Source organism: Lampetra fluviatilis, chromosome 4, assembly GCF_964198595.1.
Source record: "Lampetra fluviatilis chromosome 4, kcLamFluv1.1, whole genome shotgun sequence".
NCBI lineage: Eukaryota > Metazoa > Chordata > Hyperoartia > Petromyzontiformes > Petromyzontidae > Lampetra > Lampetra fluviatilis.
In genome coordinates, this window is record NC_136278.1 from 7,622,197 (window position 1) to 7,643,667 (window position 21,471).

Sequence of the window (21,471 nt, forward strand, 5' to 3'; positions counted from 1 at the left end):
GTTCGCGGAGAACGTGTTATTTATTTTCAACCATGCGGTTAATTTCATCGCTCGCATTCCGCACATTCCAATTCGCTGACATTTTTTTGGTCACGGACAGGTTTCAGGGCACGATCGTCCACACGTTTGGAGACGCCTTCATTACCAAGAGCGATGAACTTCAAGTCGTTCCGTCAAGATGCGAATCGTTCCAACAAGTGGTCTATCCCTTGGTTGAGCATTCAGACAACAACAGAAATCACGATGCAAAAATGTTGTTTCATCATCAGCATCAGCAGCAGCATCCATGGTCAATTCACTGCTGGTTGGAGACCTCTCCAATCCACCACATCGCTTCCTAGCGATGTCATAAAAATCCACCCAGCACCTACACACGAACTGGTTTCATCGCGCAGCCCTCCCGGAAACGCTCCATCATTTGGCTGCCAAAATGTTGTTCACATATCAATATTAATGCACTCTGCCCACCGAGTTCGTTAACGCTCGACGATGACGGCACAAGCAGGCTTTCTTTAACCCAGCAAATATCCGTGCGGTGGAAGGGGGGCGGGGTTGGTATTTTTATACCAAGCCTTGTTTACAAGCAATTTCAAGTTCAGACTGCGAGGTATGAGCTCGCCGCAAGGCACGCACCTGTGTCACCTCCTTCGCCTTAATACAAATAATGTTGCAGGTGCCGTGCGGCCAATAGCAAGAGACGACGGCTTACAGCAAGGGCTGGGTTTGCATCGCTCCAAAAACGCACGCTCGCACGTGCTCACAGGGGCAGGTCAAATTTCTCTGTAGGCAAAAAAAAATAGTAATTGTGACTGCAGAATTTTTTTTAAAAACACCACGATTGTGTTTACTTAATGCGCCTTCATTTTTCGCCCCTTTGTTAATTCACTGACGGATGAAAACATCTCTAGAGCAGTGTGCAATAAGCTGCCTCAATGGACTCCCCCCACCCCCCGCCTCAATCGAGGGCATCTACGATCCGCAGCCCAGTGCTGGGGTCTCCGGCCCAAAGCCCTGGAACCAGTTATCGGCAGATCTTTTGGGATCCATCCTTGAGTCTGAGCCAGTTTCGCAACAGACTTACAACAGCATTGTTAATTGGTTTTTAACCCTTCTATCTGGCAACAAAACGGACACCTTTTTTACAAGGAGTCATGTTTACATAGACCACAATACCTGCAGTCATAATGCAAACAAAAAACATAACTCTGATAATGTGCACTGTCCTTGAAGTTGATTGGTCCACACCCGAGACAGCTTTCCTTAGAGCCTAGTCTCACATGGGTTGGACCAGATGACGCCAAAAAAAAGGTGTCAGTTTTGTTGCCAGATAGAAGGGTAAAAAAAACAATTATCATATTTTTACTGGCAAATGAGGTTCCAATGGTGAACAGCATTGTTGTTCCAAAGAGCTTACTCTCTGCGCACGATCAGTGGGCATTCCCGACGGACTGGACTCGTGAGAGTGCATGAAGTTTTCAGACTAACTTACTCCTCGACGGTATAATCGTCATGGTGACTTGTTTAACCATACTTCCCCGGGGTTGCTGAGTATGGTTTGGTGAAGGGGAAGCGGGTGTTGTTGAGGACCGGCTGGGATATCACTCGTCACTGCTGTTAGCCGTAGCCGAGAATCAGGTGACAAATTTGCGCGGTGCTGATTGTGCGTCATTAGGACAAACGAGCAAGTGAGAAAAAAACAACAGCAAACAACAAACCCCACGGAGAGACAGAATCGTGAGGTAAAAATGTCAGGGCATAGGATATATATATATTTTTACAAATTACTTTGGTGGCAATAGGTATAAAGCGCATCTAAAGTTAATAATATAATTAAGGATATTCAACAATACTGTGCATGCAACCAGTGGCGTTCTTAAGCAAAAATACAATTCCACCGTCACTGCAATTTCCTTACGAAAGACACGGTTGTTACAATCGTAACTGTACCCATGTCTGGCGCATGCATTATTTAGAGAGAAAAGTCTCAAAACATTGAAATTGTTTGTAATAATTTAAAATAATAATAACACAAACGTAAGGTTAACTGGCATTAAGCGACGTAAAGTTGCCAGTCGAGCCCTGCGGGGAATCTGAACAAGTTCTTTGTCACTTTTGGCGCCAGATTTGGCCAAGTTTGTGGTCTCATGTGAGAGCTATTAATGGGATCGGACAAGAGAGAAGCAAAGAGTGCTGCTCAGTGAACTGATGTAATTGTTTTGAGCCATTGCGCCGATTATACGGCAAGCAGCCTGGTACCACGAAAGACTTAACTCAGGCTAAGCGCTCCAGTTAACATTCTGACACAACCTTATGACCTTTCATTTGACAGGATTTTCCAGCCGAGTCTGATTTTCTGGATTCATTAGCTGCTCCAGCTCAAGATTTTTTGAGCAGTGGGTTTTTGTTCTGTCTCTTCCGTTGGTCAAAATGGTCTTTCGAAAATTTCATAAAAGTCTTAAAACGTAAACACAGCATGCGCCTTGGCTAATTAAATCATCCTAGGTGCTCGATCATAAAATCCATGTCTAGCCAGAAAAATGTGAAAAAGCTCGTGTTGTATATTTAATAAATGAAAATTACGTAACAAGTAAAACCGTTTCAATCACCTGGAATGAAAGTCAATGTTTGTCGAGGGGGACTTGACAAATGTTCATCTCGCCAAATATTGGCGGAATTTCTTCGCGTGCGCAAAATAAGTTCCTCCTTAACTTTTACAAATGTTTTACAGACTGACATAGAGCCGGACGTAAACACACATCGACATGCATATACATACACACGCATATATATATAAAACACAGCCGGCATGGAGGCAAAAAGACTGACGCACAGCTCTCCTAGCTAGCACTACTATTTCCTTCACACTCTTTGGAAATGCAAATGCATTTAACGCCATAGCTTAAGTAACAGTGTCATTACGTTTGAAGGTGGCAACCCCACTGCCCCACTGCAGGAGGTACAGTCCAAGGGTTAGGTAATCCTTAAGACAGCTTTAGCTCATTATGAACACAAGGCCAGGATAAAATCCTGAAAATAATCTCATTACCCATAGCGGGGTTTTGTTTTCCAGGGCTGTGTGGTAGATCGTGAATGGGCTCCATCCAAAGTTGCGTGAATATCGCTGCAAGCCGCGCTCGCTCGCTAAGCCATAACATGCGCAAATTCGCCCGGGCTACAAGTGCATTCATACACATTAGCCCAGAACGCGATTAGCCCAGAACGCGTCTGAACGAGCGATGTTTTTAAAGGGCGGACGTCTTAAATTTAAGTGTTCAATGAAGAAATCGAAGGAAATTACTTGACACAGCAAAACAGTCTAATCCGAAGCCTGATTTAGTATGAGTAGACATGTTATGTAAATGTACCATGCACAAGCACTGTGAATGCAAACGTGCACTCTTTGGCATCAGTATTTTAACAGCGTTTTTCTAAATATACATATGTAAATATTAACATGAAAAGTGGAACAGAATATGATAACATTTGTATAAGTTGTTGGGATAAAAAAAAATATCCATTTACATGGTAATTTTTTTTTTACCTCTGTGCGTTTTTATGTATATGCACATATACAAATGGTTTCGATGTAAAAGACGATCAAAGGAGCATTACCGGAAGCACGAGGCATGTTGTAACAAAGCAAGAATTCACCAATTAACATCTATTCTGGTTCTGCAATAGTCATCAAGGACCCCGCTGTACACATTCTCTGCAATGTTTACGTTTTTGTCTTTTGTTTTTGTTGCTGCTTTTGTGCTCGCGCACAACCACGGATCTCCTTTGCAAAACATCCGGACGACTGGCTAAACGGGAGCCTCTGTGTAACGAATCAAATAAACTCGATGTGTATAAATGATACGCCAATGTTAATTTGGTTTGTTGTGAAGGCTAACCAAGCCGCAAAAAACTGAGTCAAAAAGATGAGAAACAACACAAACGAGGCAGTCGAAAGATGACAATAAAACGATCGATTTGTGAATCGACTTAGGGCTCTTGTGTTAATTAATCCGGGGGTGAGAGGGGATGTGGGGAGCAGGGGGGGGGTAAATTCGTTAAATGCCTCACTAAGACCAATTACTACGGAAACCAAAATCATCCTCTCAATCTGCTTGTTGTCGTTGTTTTAACGTACATTACATTTCATCGTTCAATACTTCCGATTGTTCGATTACAAATTTCGAAAATAAAAGAATTCATTTTAATTTGACGAAATAAAAATAATTATCGTCGAAAACTTAAAAGCGACGTATATACATACATTAATGTCATTTTAATTTGTCGATCGATACCTTGTTCAGATCCTGCCAGATTTGTTTTTGTGTACACGTACAAATATTTAATACGTACAAAGATCACGCGGCATCATTCGTGAATAATCGAAGTAAAACATTTACAAATCACGTGTTTTTAAGCGGTCTAAAAGTTTGAATGTATCGCTGGATCCCGACCCCATGTAGATTACGCTAAATTTAATTTAACCGCCGTCGTTTTCTAACCCGAGAGGGCTCACAGGGCAAAGGGGGAAGCATTTCAATCGTATTCGCGGATTACACTGGAAAAGATTTACACCCAAGGTGGCAGCTATCAGAATTTAATCTCCGAATCCATTCATTTGTCCCGTTGCAGTCACAACTTGCGACGGTAATGGAGAAGAACGCTTGGTGAACCTCACGGTAACATGACACAGGAGCACCTTGACAGCAGTCCAGCGTAAAACTGCACCAAGCGAGCATTCTGAATCATCAACCAATCACCTCTTGCTCCCTATTCAGAGATAACAATTAAATACTGTTTAGTCAATTGGCTTCGACTGATTGACAATCATATAGGTATAAAAAACTAATCTACTCATTTAGTTTGATAGCAAGAAGGGTTTTATGAAGTGCCCTTTATTAAGCTGTTAACGAGTCACAAAAACCCACGCGCAAATTCGATTCAAGATTAAACGTTATTTAGCACTGTGGTGAATGGCAATACCTCCAGTCGCTGCATGGGTCACGTCAACTACTTACTGTACACACAACATATGCCGGTTGAAAATAACAGATTCTCACAAGCAATTGTCGGCGTATGTTAAAATATTCCTGGACATATTTACGTTGTTTTAGCGCTGATATAAGCGCATCAATTTGCACAAACAACAACAAAAAATCTTCGTCGTCGCCGCTGCTTCCAAAATCTGGAGAGCTTACAAACGTTAACATGTGGCACTTGCGCTGCACGACGGACACGCTGTGTTTACAAAAACTAGCGCCCACATTGCTGTTTTCCCCCACGCGTGAGATTCAGTTCATCCGCGGTCAGCCATTTCGCGCCGCTGTTGTTGTTGTCGTTGTCGTCATTGCAGTCGTCGTTGTGTTCAACAACGCGCTTTCAAAAAAACATGTCCTTCGCACGGCCGACGAGCTTCCTGCCGACGGCCGGCGGTTTCCTTCCGGCGCGACGTACTTTCGCCGGCCAGCTTTCACCGTGGTGGCGCTGACGAGGCCCAGAGCGGAGTAACGCGCCGTAACGATGTTATGACTGCAAGTGGCCAAACGTGCGAGACTGTGCCACACGAAAGAAATCACACCTGGGCCTCCTTTGCCCGGGGGGACCTCTCATCAATCTGAGATGAAAGACCAAGCGAGGAGAGACCCTCGCCTCTGAGAGATGACTCGCATCAGCTATAAGATTTCCCGGCTAGCTAACCCAGGCTGAGGCTATTATAGGCAACAGCCTTGGACACAAAACAATGCAGAATATGATGCATCAGGAACCTAACTGTCAAACCATCACATCACGCTTAATTAACGCTTTTTAAACTGACTCCGAGCCTCTGGCAGTGTGAAAAGCCTTGGAAATGCAAATATGCTCATTATAACCCTCACTTATGCTTTCACAGGCATACTGTTTGTCAGAAGAGAGGGTTAGGGGGCAGGGAACGGATGCTTGGAGAAGTCTCAATCAATGTATTCCCACATTGGGGGTTTGGAGTCACAGGACATATTTTATTTATGAGAAAGTAGCGCAGAGGACTGTATTATCGCTCTCTGAAATTTGGGATTTGAATGCCAGCGCCGAAATGTTTGACAGTGTTGTCTCAATTTGCATAATTGTATTCACCCGAATATAAACCCGAACAGCAATATCATTGTTTTCGATGAGTGCTGATTAAGTTGTTTGCTAGAAACAGATTGGACAATAATTTGAATGTAGAATGAAAGCAATTTAAAAGTCAGAAAAGAAGTCTACCAATGTAAATATATTTCACGAACATAATATATGTCGAATCAGCCAATATACTTCATGTACTTGGCAAGTCCCTGGCTCGCAAGTACAAACATTTAAATATAATTTAATACATTGAAATTGTTTATTGTTATTTGTAAATGCGCACGTGTAATTAATTGTGATATTTAAATGCAAAAATTATTTCAATCATATTCCAAAAAAGGAACATCACAATAAATTACAACGTTCAAAATGAGCTCGTGAGATGGAATAGCACATTGGTTGACGTTCCAACTCTTAATTAGGACCCTTAACCCATCGCAAATGCATCATGGGATTCCGTTCAAGGAATCTGCGACAGAATGCCTGCGACGGCTTGTCATGCCAGGCAGGAGCTGTCAGAGGGACAAGTGGAATGAGACAGAAACATTGTGGCGCAAGTGGGCAGTTCCTGCAGCCCTCGCTTCGCTGGACAACTCCATTCATTAGACCGCCCGACCGCGGCTCCAAAAAAAAGGAAACAGGTCAGCAGAACTGACAGCACTCCCACGGCCGGTCCATCACGCCGCCACTCCGGCCCCTTTGTGCCGCCCTTTGTAGCGAGCGGCGGGATTGGGAGGCCAGCGGCTCGCGCTGCGTCCCCACCGCCGCGCTCTGCGTGCCTCTTTACAGTCCGTCTCGTGACCCCTGACGCCCAGCCCGCCCAGACGGCCGAGCACCCACCGCCCCCGCAACCCCCCCGCCCCCACCAACCTCCTTCCCCACCCCCCCGACCACTCCGCCTCCAGAGTGGGCGTAGGAGGAAGGGGATGATCAGGATCGCACCCGGAGGGCTGACAGGTGTGGATGTGTGGACCCCGGCAACCCCCGTGCTTTCACGGGGCCTCGCGTGAGTGACGGCCGCTCACGCGAGGGTCACCGTCACCGTGCTTCCGAGGGCCCTGTGGTCCCCCTTTCCTCAATCTCAAATCATCGCCATATGCTAAAGGTGACTTTGCAGTCGGAGGCAATGGCTCAGACTGTGCGGACACATAAAGCTAAAATGTAGACTTAACCTGTCCTTTCGTCGATCCACTCCAGGGTTAGGGACCTCCCTTCGCTGTGCAGTTTGCGGGGATTATTTGACCATACTTCACCACACTTGTCGTCAGCGGGGGTTCGTGAAAGTCCGGAAGCTAAAGATCACCTCGTTAATGATTTAACAAGACGTTTGTCAAGATAGCCAAAGCCAGAGTTCAGCGACTTTGTTATTTTGTTTTGAGGCCTCTAGGCACCTGCGGTCTTTCCCATTTCACGTTGATCAGTTGTGCCGAGTGCTGGGCTGCAATTGCCATACTCTAACGAAGGATTAGCGGTCGATGGCATTGCTTCAAACTATCAACAACCATCGGTGAAAGAAGCTAATAGTACCTAATTTATTGCTTAAATTTGTAACTTAATGACAAATTTTATATGGCCGCGTACGTTCATCGGGCTTTAGAATGTTTTGTTTTGTTAAATTAATACAGTAAAACCTTGGATTGCGAGCATAAACGTGTTTGTAATCCAAAGCACTCGTATATCAAAGCACTCGTATATCAGTTGTGATCACGTGACGCTCGGCAGACAAAGCGTATACACGTACTACTCGTATTGCAAGACCTCGCTCGTTTATCAAATTAATCATTATTTAACATTTTTGCTCGTCTTGCAAAACACTCGCAGACCAAGTTACTCGCAATCCAAGGTTTTACTGAGACAGCGTCCATTTCGGACGCTGTCTTTCCGACAGCCCTGTTCTTCACCTGAGGACGGCTGCTTGCGTTGTGGCCGAAACGTCGTGAGAATTGTATTTTATAATGTTTTATTTTTATTATTTTATTTTTCCCTTCTACGTGACTTTACCGAAAGAACCATTTCGGACGCTGTCTTTTCGACAGCCCTGTTCTTCACCTGAGGACGGCTGCTTGCGTTGTGGCCGAAACGTCGTGAGAATTGTATTTTATAATGTTTTATTTTTATTATTTCCCTTCTACGTGACTTTACCGAAAGAACCAAGATCAATATAAGTAAGTAAATGTAAATAAAAGTGGTTCCCCTTGTAACTGAATGAAACAGCCTTTAAATATAAACTCTGCAAAACAAACTGTTTATAGGTTTTCGGACTATTATTATCATTGAATATGAGGACCCTACATTGAGATGGTTTGATGAATACAAATATTCCGGGATGTTATCTGAGCAGACTTTGTGTAATTATTGGAACCATTTGGCAATGTAGTGAGTACATGAACATTTCAATGGTGTGTTAGTATTTTTTCCACTTGTGTAAATTCGTTAATAAACGTAAAAGTTTAAATTAACTCATTAAACTGCATATTTTCCCTTTCAATTTAACGTTTGACTAAGTTTCCTTTCACGATACCTGTTGCGTACGTAATTTTACACTTCCTATTATACACGTTGATTGTGTGCAGCAATCAGAATATAACAAACAAAAAATATCGCTAATGCTATTGCAAGACTACACTTGTTAATGGACAGTGAATTAGAAAATGAACATTGGAAATAACTTAAAACTTACGTGGGTTTTCGTAGTCAATGCAATCAACGATCATACATGATTTTAGGTTAGGCCATGTGGTTATGGGTTTATGCCAAAAATTATTGTCATTAACCCTCCTCTGAATTGAACATTATGTTGACCTCAGTCTTGACAAGTCTGAAGCCACCGGTGAATCTGGAGATTTACTGGTGAGAATTTGATCGATACGTTGGACACGTATAAAAAAAATGATACGTATCTTTAAAAACTAGGCAATTTTGTTGGCTGGTAGAGGGTTAATAGCAAGAATGTTGGAATAAAACTATGACCACGTGGCCTAACCAAAAAAAAATATATAAATCGTTGGAACGTCGCTTTTCCAGGTAGTTATGAAACAAGGTTGCTCTATTGTCATTTTTCTTAATAACTAAACTAGTGCAAATGGATATTTTAAAATTATAACTTAATGCTAAATACTACAAGTCCCAAAATGAGACATGTTTTTCATCATCACAACGTAATGTTGTGCAACTGTGCTAAATAAAACGTGCAAAATACTTTAGAACTATTTAAATTCTTGCAAGTTGTAAGAAAATACCAACTATAAGAGTTTTTTTTTGGGTTAGATCGCATAAATATATAAATGTGTCGTTAAAACCCGCCACTAGCTGACACAGCCAACTCGTAAGGGTTGTCACGTAAACAGAACATGCCAATTCGTCACTAGTACAGCACACCGGTGTGTTGGAGAGCCAAGCCATGAAGCGAGTTGTAATTGCTGGCGAAACGTCGTACTCAGATTGTAAATGTTGTGGTTTGGCTCTCCAACACACCGGTGTGCTGTACTCGTGACAAATTGGCCACGTTCTGTTTACGTGACAACCCTGACTAGTTGGCTGTGTCAGGTGGTGGCGGGTTTAACGACACACTTATATATTTACGCGATCTAACCCCAAAAAAAACCTCTATTATGGATGATATTGGTCGGGAAAGCCAACGTGTTGAACCAAAATACCAACTACGGGCACCACTGTCTCTTTATTACTGCCAAATAATACTTTTGTCAAATAGATTCAATATGACAGCATCATCATTAACACTGAATAAAAATTCATTTTTTTCGTAAAATATTTTATAAGGCCGCGCAATAACGGCGGTGCTTTTACACCGTTGCAAATGCGCATCTTAAATCTTAAGCAAACGAATATTCATATTGCACTGTGGCATCTCATGTCACAATTAAAGACAAGTTGATAAACAGCACACGACCACGTAACTAAGCTCGCCCTGCGACAATCAAGAAAAACAACAAAACCACTCCCCCCCCCCCCCGAGCTTTCCGCCACCACAATACCCGTCAACAGAACCGAAGCATGCGAAATTGTTGGCAGCACAGGAAGCTGCCGCGGCTTGGCTGGCGCGCGCGTCACTAATGAAGAAATCATGCGCTATTGTCGCGAGCGTCCGCGCTGGCCCCTCCCCTCTTCCGCGGTGGCGGCCTATGGGATGAAAGGAAATGGGGGGGGGGGATGACGACTGAGGAATCTGTCGCCTTGTCTAGCCTCGATCTTGGCTCATCCATCAGGCGGCTCTAAATGAGTGCCGGCGACGCTGACAGCTCATGTCAGGGGTCCTTCATATCCCACAGGAAAAACCCCGCTGTAGCATGCCCACGCGCGCATCTCCCCATCGGTGCCTTTTGTAAGCGGGGGGGGCGGGGGGACACGCACTGCTGGCCAGGCTAAAGAAGGAGGAGGAAGAAGAAGAAGACCAAGAAGAACGGGGAGACACAGAGACAGAGGGAGGGTGGAAAACAAAAAAAAATCCTTCCGCTGCAGTTGGGTGCTGCGTCGAATGGACACGATGGCGTTCCGCTCTACGGACGAGTATTTGTTTGTGTTGGGCGACAGACCGAAGATGAAATGCCGACCGGCCTGGGATGGTTCGGAAATGATGCCTTTCAATCAACAGCAGTTCGTCTTGGAAAATGCTACTTGTATTACTGCTTCGATAAAGCACTTGCATCTACCGCATCTTTATGGAACGAATAGATGAGGCTGCATGCAAGGGTTCAATTTAGGCTGGTTTGGCAACCGTGAAAATATTACTAGACCGAGTATACCACATCTTGTATACCCCACTTGCTATGGATGGAGCTACCAGTCACGTGACTACTCCAGTCTACCAGTGACACGGAAAATATTCAGTCAGAAATTAAGTTCCTGCTTTATGCATAAATGTATGATTTCTATATAAAATGTATTCAAGACCAAGATCCCCCGTATAGCCTTAACAGACTTTTGGGCCAAGTGCTTTTCGCGAGCACCTATGAAGGCCAGTACCAGACCTGGCCACATTTGTCTCCCTAGTGGCGATATTTACACACCGCACCACATTTAAACTGTTTAAACACATTTTTTTTATCAAGTAAGGCACACTGAGCTATATAGCTCGTTTTCAGAAGCGACTGGCCACAAATGATAGCTCAACAAAGTGGCTTATCGTGTGGAAATGTATCGCAGCCAAATATTCTATTTAGTTTATACATAGCACCAGGTACTCATTTTAGGTTGAGTCTCCCTAGGGGAGGCCCAGGACCAGTTCAGATAATCGTCACTGGTGTTGTTGTTCATGAGCGGCAATCGAACTTGGGTCGCCAGGTTTGTAGCGCAACGTGCTAATCGCTCCCCACCATATGTATACACACGTGCAAAACATAATGTTAATCAAATGAAAATAAATCACGTAATAGTTCTTTATTTTTAGTGCCTAAGGTGACAACTGAGGTTCAGTGTCGCCTGGCAGCCCGTCCATGGCCAACCTACAATGCTGCATGTCCCTGGCGAATCTAAATTATTCCAATTTTATACTAAACCTATGAACAACAATGATCATCATGAGTATTGTGGTGGCATCAGTTTGACTGTGGTCACGATGACATCTCAATCATTCCATTGAGTATTTAAATACTACGCCTGCAAATTGCACGAAAAAAATCAACCATATACTTTATCAACTGATTTATCCACATCAACATTCCTCGTAACGAGCACACGGCCGCCGATCAAACCTCGCAACAACCACCGCTTGTTACGTTTTTTGTTTGTTTTCAAGCGCGTACGCTGCGTTTCGCGGGGGCCGCGCTGGAAGATGGATTTCCCCGGACTCTACCGCATTATCTCTCCGCTAGTTCCTACGCCACTCTAGCTGTCTTCCCAGCACGTGGAGGCGAGTCCATTTGTCTGTCCCATCACGGCGCGGAAAAGGCCCAAGAACGGAGGGGGGGGGGCCGTTTTCAGCACATGGCACCTGCCAAACTCGAGCGAGCCAAGAAAACAAACCGACAAAGGCTCCCCGAGCCGATCCATCTCTGTCAGGCGCCCAGTGAAAGGGCGCGCCGCGCAGAAAAACCGCGACAGGAGCGACGCGCATTGTGTTTTCACTACAAGCCATTAACTCGGAACAAGGCGGTGAGCGTACGAGTCACGGATTGACAGTGGCCGTCGATGAGAAGATGTATGTGGCGTGCGTGCGGCCCATTTTTAATCGGTCCCCGCTCGGCCATCGAGACTCGTTCGGGCAGCCATTACTCAAAGCGCTAATTCTTCAAGTTCACCTCGTGCATAGAAAACGGCGCCGGGCGCCGTTAAAATAAGGCATCGCCCCACTCATGCTGTTGTATACTAACCCCTTCTTCCAAAATTGATATATAATGAATGAAAACACACCAAAGCGCAGCAAACTGCAAAACACCAGGTGTTGTTAAGTAATGAACTGGAGGAGGGCTAGGATGGCAGAATTTGCAACCTTGCTTCAAGGAAAGATAAGGCCTGATGAACGGGCACATGTCACCCGTGCAGGCGGCAGAGACAGTGGGAGAGTCAGCCAGACATAGTTAAGGCAAAAAGCCCAACCATCCTGCATGGTTTTAAAGTAACGTCAAAATTCGAAATTCAACAACAGAGTAGGCTAAATTATCGATCCTCGCGCTCGCTCAAATTGGAGACCAGGCTGCGAGCTACATCAATGAACCATTGCCCATTTGCTAATCCAATACTGAATGTTAATATTACTGAAGTCAAAACGAATTCTATGACCTCAGCACATGGGCGAATAATAGGGCAGTGTCAACTCGAAGGCAATGGAAGGAAACAGAGGCGCCTTTGTCTAAATCACAACCACAGAAAGCCAGGAATTATCACTGATTGTGTGTTTAGGGATTCCGAGCTAGTTGGAACACGTGCACACAGGGAGGAGGTAGAAATACGCCTTGTCCTCCTGCAGCTGAGGGAGCAAAGACAAACCCAAAAAGGCCAAGGAAGTGGGTCAGCTCAAGGCTGTGTGCACAGGGGAGGGAGCTGATTAAGAATAACACTCCCAGAGCAGAAGGTTGGATGACCACAGTGAGACGAGAATAAGAGTATTGTGTATCTCTCAAGGATGCAGACTCAGCTGAACAACAAGGCTGCGGGGGTCACCAGAAGTTTGCGTTCGCCTAGTTAAGACAAAAAGCTCAATTATTCTGTATTGCTATTAAAGTAACGTTAAAGTCGGAATTTAACAACAGGGTAGGCTAAAGTTATTGATATGAAATGTTATTTCCATACTTTAATACTTTATACAACTCGACCCGAAGCATATGCGGGATGAATCACCACCAGGTCGAATATAAAATACATAATAAAAGAGCGATGTTAAACCCAGGGTCGGAGAGAAAGGGAGATCCCGGCCGTCTTTGTATCCCCGCAGCGCGGGATAGGAGTGTGTATACGCTCGGGGAAACACCTCCACTTGAGTCAAGCACCACGATGGGAAACGACAGACCTTAGGTTACATACAGAATCATAACTGTGAAATGGTAAGGGACAAATGTTAACTTAAAACTTTTTAACCATTTCTTTGTGCGTCGGTGAGGGTCGGAGGGAGTGTTGCCCCTCCCTCCAGGTGGTGCAACACGGACAAAGACGCCTATGAGACGATTTGTAACGTCTGTGTTTTGGTTCATGAAGAAGGCCAGACAAGAGATAATATCGCACCCAGACAGAGAGACGACTTTGAGGCAATTTGTAACATCTGATTGTTTGCTCGTGGATTTTTGGAGGGAGTATGACAACGGAATATACCGTGGGTGATGCACACAAGGACATACGGACGTACGGACACACACATGGACACACCTACCTACGGACAGATCCTGACACAGCAAAAATAGAAAGAAACCCCGCCTTGTGGGCAGGATCCAAAGGGATTTTTCGGCATAAAAGAAAGGACCCTGAGCATTGGAAACCAGCTCGACCGGGAGGGTCGACTCAGGAGCGAGCTGCGACCAGCGGGTCGGCTCGACTCATCTTCAGCTCGTCTGGGACTCAGCCGAGTTCGATCGGCTCACCGGAGCCGGCTCTCGGGGCTCGACTCAAGCGGCTCCCCATCTCCTCTGCAGGCGGGCAAGACCCGCTTGACAGCTCAACTCGGCCTGCGTGGGTCAACCTCTGCCGAGTCGGAGGTCTCTGCTGCCGCCGGAGTGGTGAGGGTCGCGGTTTGGCGACGAGGCTCCGTGCTCACCCTGGTCGACGACCCAACACTGCACGCTGCGAGCGAGCTGTGGGCGCCACCTACCGACCGGGTTCCGAACTGCGACAGCGTATCAACGGGCATCCGAACCAGTTCACCACGGTGACAGGGGAGCGACTGATACGTATGACGCGCACCGCCCCCTCACCACACGACCACCAGGCGTCTGTTTGACATAAAGAACCGACTCCGAACACTGACTGTTTAAGACAACTCTTACCACTCAAACACACTCGAACCCATAAGCCATCCGTGGCTGTGAAGGCATCACAACGAGACCGAGTGATGGCCATCCGTCGTTTATAAGTGTATTCGTAATTTTTATCTTTAATATTTAGTGGGCTGTACTCTTAATCGCATAAATTCCCAACAGATCCATCAATACGAATTGATTCTTGGCACCTCCTTCCGCCGAGCCACGCTCAGGTAGGGAGTGGTGGCCCACCAGATCCTTATCAGGTGATCTGGTCCCCAATTAGTAAACTTGGTATAAGATAACGATCTTCGGGAAAGGAGCACCGTCGCAGGCCCTTACTCCGAGCCATTCTGTTGTCAGATAACCTGCCGATGTATCTGTTGAGATTGGTGCCTTTAAGAATAATAACTGTTTTTGATTGTGTTTTTTTTATCGCCGTATAATCTTTCAAGTATCTTTCAGTCATAATCGCCGCACGTACTCGCATCCTCTACAGAATATTCAACTGTCCCGTGACCCAAGGTGCTAACAACGTGATAAGGGTTGCGTATGATCAATAAGGAGTGCGGTACTGCGTGAACAATATTGAGTATAATCATTCATTAACGTTAAGGTTTTTCTTAGCATAGTATTTGCATATTTTAACGACTCTCTCTCTCACTAACAACCATCGCGTTATGCGGGATCCATGTGCCGTTGTCAAAGTGAAATCAGACAATCGTTGATGATACTGTATTGATGCCGTGTTGACGTTCCGGGATTGAGAGTTCGCATACTATATCATAGTTGAGGTTGAATTAGTAATAAATTGATTAATACAGAAGTGGTTGTGTGATTCTTTCCTGAAATCTATGCATAAGATCTGCTTCTGCGTTGAGATCTGAACTTGGTGACCTTAATAAACACACTAATACATACTCAGTAAATGTTAAAGCGATAACGGGGTGAACCGGGGACCTAAAATATAACCACGAATACCCACTCTGGGAATGTTAAAGCGAGAATGAGACGAACCTAGACAACGATGCCGAGTTAATCTAAGTTAATCTTGCATACTTACACCACACCTGCATAACTGCATACGATTAATTGCCTTATTCCGATCGATAACCCACCCTCGTCACCGAGGCGGGGTCTGGTTATCATAACGACTTGCATTATCATAATTACACCCACTCGCATAATTACTACGATCACCTCTCGAATTGGCATAATTAAATGTGCATAATTACATAAATTAACATATTTCCGGATAATTACACATTTGGCCAAATTTCATTTGATTATTATTATTTTCACTGAATATTCATAACCCACATATACAACATAATAATTTCACCCACGCACGCATACAACATAACAAATTTTGATAACCAACATATACAACAATGCGGCGTGTCTTAATTTTTAATTCGCATTGCGTCAAAACGTGTGCGTATTGTGAAAGAGTAAACACTTAAACACCGTAATCCTTTGCTCTTAAGCAAGGGCAGTTTTTTAGGAGTTCATGGTTTCAAGTACACGATTTTACGGTGTATAAGACGTACTTTTCTGCCCCCCTGTATTTAACGCAAAAGTCAGGGGTGAGTGTTATAATCTGGTACATGTGTATGTGCGTGCGTGGCCAGATGCGTAGAGGTTAATTGACACCAGGCACAAGTTCGGTGTGCATGTTACTCTCTAGAGCGTCTAATCATCCGGAGATTACGATGAAATGTTACATTGTAAAGTAGGCCTGATTAATTGAAATATCGACTACTCTTTATTTCAAATGCCTTGGTATTAAGTTATATTTAATGCACAAGATTAACAGTGCTTTAAACTCATGGAATAACTCAGAAGGGTCATGACTTGCAAATACATCCAAAGCAAGTTACATTTCATATAAATAAAACACTGTACCTTGTTATTGGGGGGTGAATATAAACACACGCACACACAACCTTTATTCTTCATGCACCTCCTTTGAAAACAACTCAACGCTCGCCAGAGCTCTGACGGACAACATTTCTGACCTCGCATGCAGTCCCCCCCCCCCCGTTCATTGTGAGCGGCCTTGTGCAAATATTTGGAAATTGTTTTTCTCTTTTCAAATCGAATGGAGGGGTTGGGGGGGACGACAACCACGACACTTCCCTGAATCAACAGGGCTAACACCCAGCAGCCAGCTACCCCGTTGCTGTCACAACAAGCGAGTGACAGCTCTTTGCTGCCGCCTGCGCAATCGACGACACAGGCTCGGCTGGCCGTGCGCAAGAAAAAAAAAAACCCTGGAGAACGCACGCGGCGCGGACACGTGACGATGACAGATATATATATTTTTTTGGCGCTTGCGAAGATTTTGTTTGTTCTACCATATTCCGATTTCAGAGCGTGCGGCCCCCACAGCACCTGCATTTGTGCTTCTTCTTGCGACTGAGCGACATCACAGGGTTTATCGCTGATAGTCTCTTCTCAGAAGGCGGAATATTTTTGCGAAATTACCTGCGGTCAGTCCCCTGGGTGTTGACGCCAATCAAAATCACAGGCTCTGTGCAAGCCGGCCAAAAAGAAAATTAGGCCACAAATAGCCTCAAGATATGAACCATAATTACCACTGGAATTAAATAAAAGGGTATGATAACTACACGATGAATAATAATTTAGAGCCCTTTGTTAATCCATGCTATGTTGGTCATAGAGGTTGTTTTGAGCATACGTCACTACTCTGGTCAGTGCGCTGGCTTGAAATTGAACTCAAGTCACCGGGTTCATGGTGCAGTGCGCTAACTACTGAGCTGCAATTTCACCCCGGGATGCAATTAATATCAAACTCAATATTAAGCAATATCACGTGGAATGATTTAAAGTACCATTGGATTGCACAGACAATATAAACTTAACGGATTATAAACCAAACCTAATGCTACAATGTATGTTTTGAAATTTATCATTAAAAAAATCAACTTCTGTTACTTAATGTTGTGTATTAATGTAATGTCTCTGCAATGCTTATAATTACAATCCTGCATGACATTTTTTACCCTTTGTATCTTAGGCGAATGTATTGCTTTCGTGTCAAGATGCATTCGCTGGCATTTAAATAAAGAATACAGCGGATAAGGATATGATGTTTCACACCCCAAGAAATTCGATGAATGGTTAAAATTCAGAGTCAATTCAAAAATGCATTCGTAACATTTTCACCGCCTCGTTTGTATAATTCAGCATTACTTTTAATGTCTCATTTTATAGTTTTGTTCACACCATTCGCCTAATTTCAACATCGGCCTACGACTTGGATATTGTTTTGATGATTTATAAACGACCGATTCTCACGCGCAATTTTCAACGAATGTGTCGTGGAGTACAACGTGTTTCGCCACTACTTGCCTCGGTCATTGAAACTCCCCGCCGAGTACTTGGGAACTGAACGACCGAAGCTACTCCGCACTCTGCTATTTTGAGCTCTGCGATTACAATCATATAAAACATCCTCCTGGCGGTTACATTTACAACCCTATCCGTCCATCTTGGTCTCCGTCTACCTCTGTTCCTCTTTCCTTACGCTTTACCAACCGTGACGCATGCTACCCGGGTATTCGCCATCATCACGCCAGGCTAGGAGTCCAAAACACTTCAGTGTCCCTCTTCTCTATCACACGCTTAGTTCACACTCGCGCACCTACCCACCCACGGCTCAGTCGCAGGCTAAGACACTGCTCCAGCGAGAGGAAGCGCGAGGCTGAGGGTGGGAGGGTGGGGGGGTATGGGCTGGGTGACACTCACTTGTCTCAGGTCGATGAACGCCAGCTGGAGGGTGTCTCCCTGCAGGCCTGGCACTGGCTCGGAGCTGGCAAACACTGTGGGAACCACAGGGAGAAACCTGCGTGTGAGACACACCGCCGCAGCAGCAGCAACACACCCGCAACGGGCGGCACGGTCGACCTTCAGCGCCACGACCGGCCACTGGTTCAAACGCTGCTTGCGAATTCCTTCTTCTTCGCGCGATTGAACCGGTACAATGCACGTGTACGTGTGTGCGTGCATACATTTTCCATCAAATGTGCAGTGAGATGCAACAAAAGTTTGTTATTTGGCATTTTGCACTCTGCTGAAGTTCAACGGTTTTTGAGTGTGCGGGCGCAACTTGTGCTTGCGCGCTCGAATGCATTCCCACGCTTTGTCAGTGAACATTGGATATTGAAGATGAAATAAGATAAAAACATCAAGGACTTGTGTTGACATGACTGTAAAAGTACAAACATATGTTTATAAATAAACCAAAATAAAAATTCTCCAAGTTCATTATTCACATTGATCCGCCCCCTACTGGACACCTGTGAAAAAGAGCTTCACAGCTCTTCAGATTCCTCCAGTCTAAATAAAGAGTACGATTCAGATATTAACTGCAACCGAAACATATATTGCAGGCTTATGCTTGTAGGACAGCGTGAATGGTGAATATGAATGACATCGGTTTTGCCGTTTTCATTTTTTTGTTCATCATTATGATGATGATGATCATCATCATCAGCCATTGCCTATCCACAGCTGGGTGAAGGCCTCGGGGCAAGCAGTCCCCCCCGTCCCCGGTGAAGACGCGAGATTAAACAATGAATCCAACTCCCGCACACGAGCCGATCTCATCGTTCCATCTCCGCAGCAGGCGTACCCTCGCGGCGGCGTTCACTCCTGAAGACCGCCGGGACACCGCTCCTTCCAATCCCCAAGTTCAACCCGAGCCAACTTACTTTTGTTAACGGACAATTCGATCCATGTACCAGTTCGAAGGTTTCCTCATTGAGGCTCAAAAGGTTGCTTCCAATAAACAAATGTAACTTGCCCAACTCACTGCGACCTGTTTTTTACTGCCTCTTAGTTTCATTACTTTGATTCTCTCCACTGTATTTTGTTGTGGTTTTCACATGTGCCTCCCCAACAATTATTTTATTTTACTTTGGGAACTTATTTTATTTGCGCAATAACATTTAAGAAAAGTCTAATAAATATCAGATATCGTATATACGTCTGGCTTTTGCAGACTACGAGAATGGTTTTGATTCTGCGGAAAGTCATGCAGTAATCCAGGCTCTCAAAAATACGTAAAAGTTATCATATCAATTTACAAAGATGAAGCATCTATACTGAGATTCTATGTAGAAAGTACAGACTAAAGCTAGAAGCGAAGTCAACGAAAGAGATGCACTTCGCACTGTGACTATTCAGTTATACGAGCACGTATATAAATCTAAATGGAAAAAAACATTACACACCACGGATTTTTTTTCATGACAGAGTCATTATAACCACAAAATGTAAATTATCTATGGGAAACGATGCATCAACTTAATGAATTATGCAAATGTGAGTTAAAAATAAATAGAAGCAACTCAAAAGTATACAACATCATAATTTATCATAGTCAGCCATGGTCAACTACTCCACTGCAGGATGAAGGCCTCGCCAAATCATAACATGTCGTAAAACGTATTCATGACATAAAAGCAGTCATCTGCATATATGATTATTACTCGCATATACACCAGCACACACATGTATATACACACATGCATTTGTGTTAAATGACAAGACTTGTATGCCAAATTACACGCCATACGAATTAAACGTTGCCAAACGATCACTCCCTGTTGGGTCACGTGCCGTTGCCCTCTAAGGCAGAATGAGATCAGCAACAAGCACACGACGGCGGCGGCTGCCACCGCCGCCCCAACGCCCCGGCTGAAATGGAGCGCGGATGCCAGCGCGCGCCAGCCAGGGGCTCAGCGCGGAGGGCTCAGCAGCCGGACAGGTGCTGGCTTTGTGCGACTGGAATGCAGACGCGGATTGGAGGTGCGGAGCAGGGGTTGGTGGAGGTCAAGGGGGTCACATGGGCCGGGATTAGGCCACGGGGAGATGGCGGAGAGCGAGCGGGCAGGAGGGTTTGGGACAGACGGGGCGAGGGTCGCGCGAAGGAGCATTACGCACGAGAAACTACTGATGTGCGCGTGTCTATGCGTGTGCACTTGAGCGCGCGTATATACACACACACACGTGCACACATACAAATAACCGTCATAAAGTTTTGAGAATGTAATATGAATGTGGTATTAAACTCGCATGCATGATTATTCATGTATACATGAACAAGACTATGATTACTGTTACATACGTTAATATTGTATGACTAATTGATACCATGTCAAACTACAGATATTTTTTTTCTACTGAAAACCAGCGTGTAAATAACATGTGTGTGTGTAAATAGAGCTGCACTGTGTAATGTTCTCACATCTATACTCCCCATCTTCAGCAACCGGCACTGACCAACGTGGTGAAGTATGATCAAATAAACCCCATGATAAACACGGCACGGAGAGGCCTTGATTCAAGGGTTCTATGCAAGTATATGTACATCTTTTTAAACTAAAACTAAACTACGTTTTTTTTTGTACCAGGTAAGACTTACCTCTGTTTATAACTAGGCAACAGCCCAACGAGAACACCCACCAGCAGGTGGGTGGCCAGCACGATGCCCGGTCGACCTTTGTCTACCTCCTCGTGATGTATACACACCGCACCAGGTACTCATTTGAGGCTGAATCAACCTAAGGGAGGCCCAGGACCGGTTCAGATAATCATCACTGGTGTTGGTGACCATGAGCGGGAATCGAACTCGGGTCGCCGGGTTTGCAGCGCAGCGCGCTAACCGCTACACTACCTGCTGTCTACGTGCACACAAAGCAAAGACAACTTTCCCCCGTATAGCCTCAACAAACTGTTGGGGCAAGTGCTGTTAGCGAGCACCTATGAAGGCTGGCACAGCACACAAGGGGGTGGGTGGCCAATACCATGCCCGGCCGCCTTTGTCTCCCCAGTGGCGATGTATACACATCGCACCAGGTACTCATTTGAGGCTGAGTCGACCTTGGGGAGGCTGCGCGCACACACATACGCGCGCAGTGGTCAAAAACGTCTATCGCCGCGC

General features: G+C 44.9%; 1 protein-coding gene across 1 annotated transcript in view; it reads right to left on the reverse strand.

Moving 5' to 3' along the window:
• Positions 1 to 21,471, reverse strand: part of LOC144931534 (exocyst complex component 6B-like) — a 152,106-nt gene that overhangs the window by 11,950 nt on the left and 118,685 nt on the right. Inside the window, exon 20 of the mRNA XM_078855487.1 lies at positions 18,273 to 18,346. Coding sequence (XP_078711613.1) covers positions 18,273 to 18,346 — 74 coding nt within the window. The remainder of the gene's footprint in view (positions 1 to 18,272; positions 18,347 to 21,471) is intronic.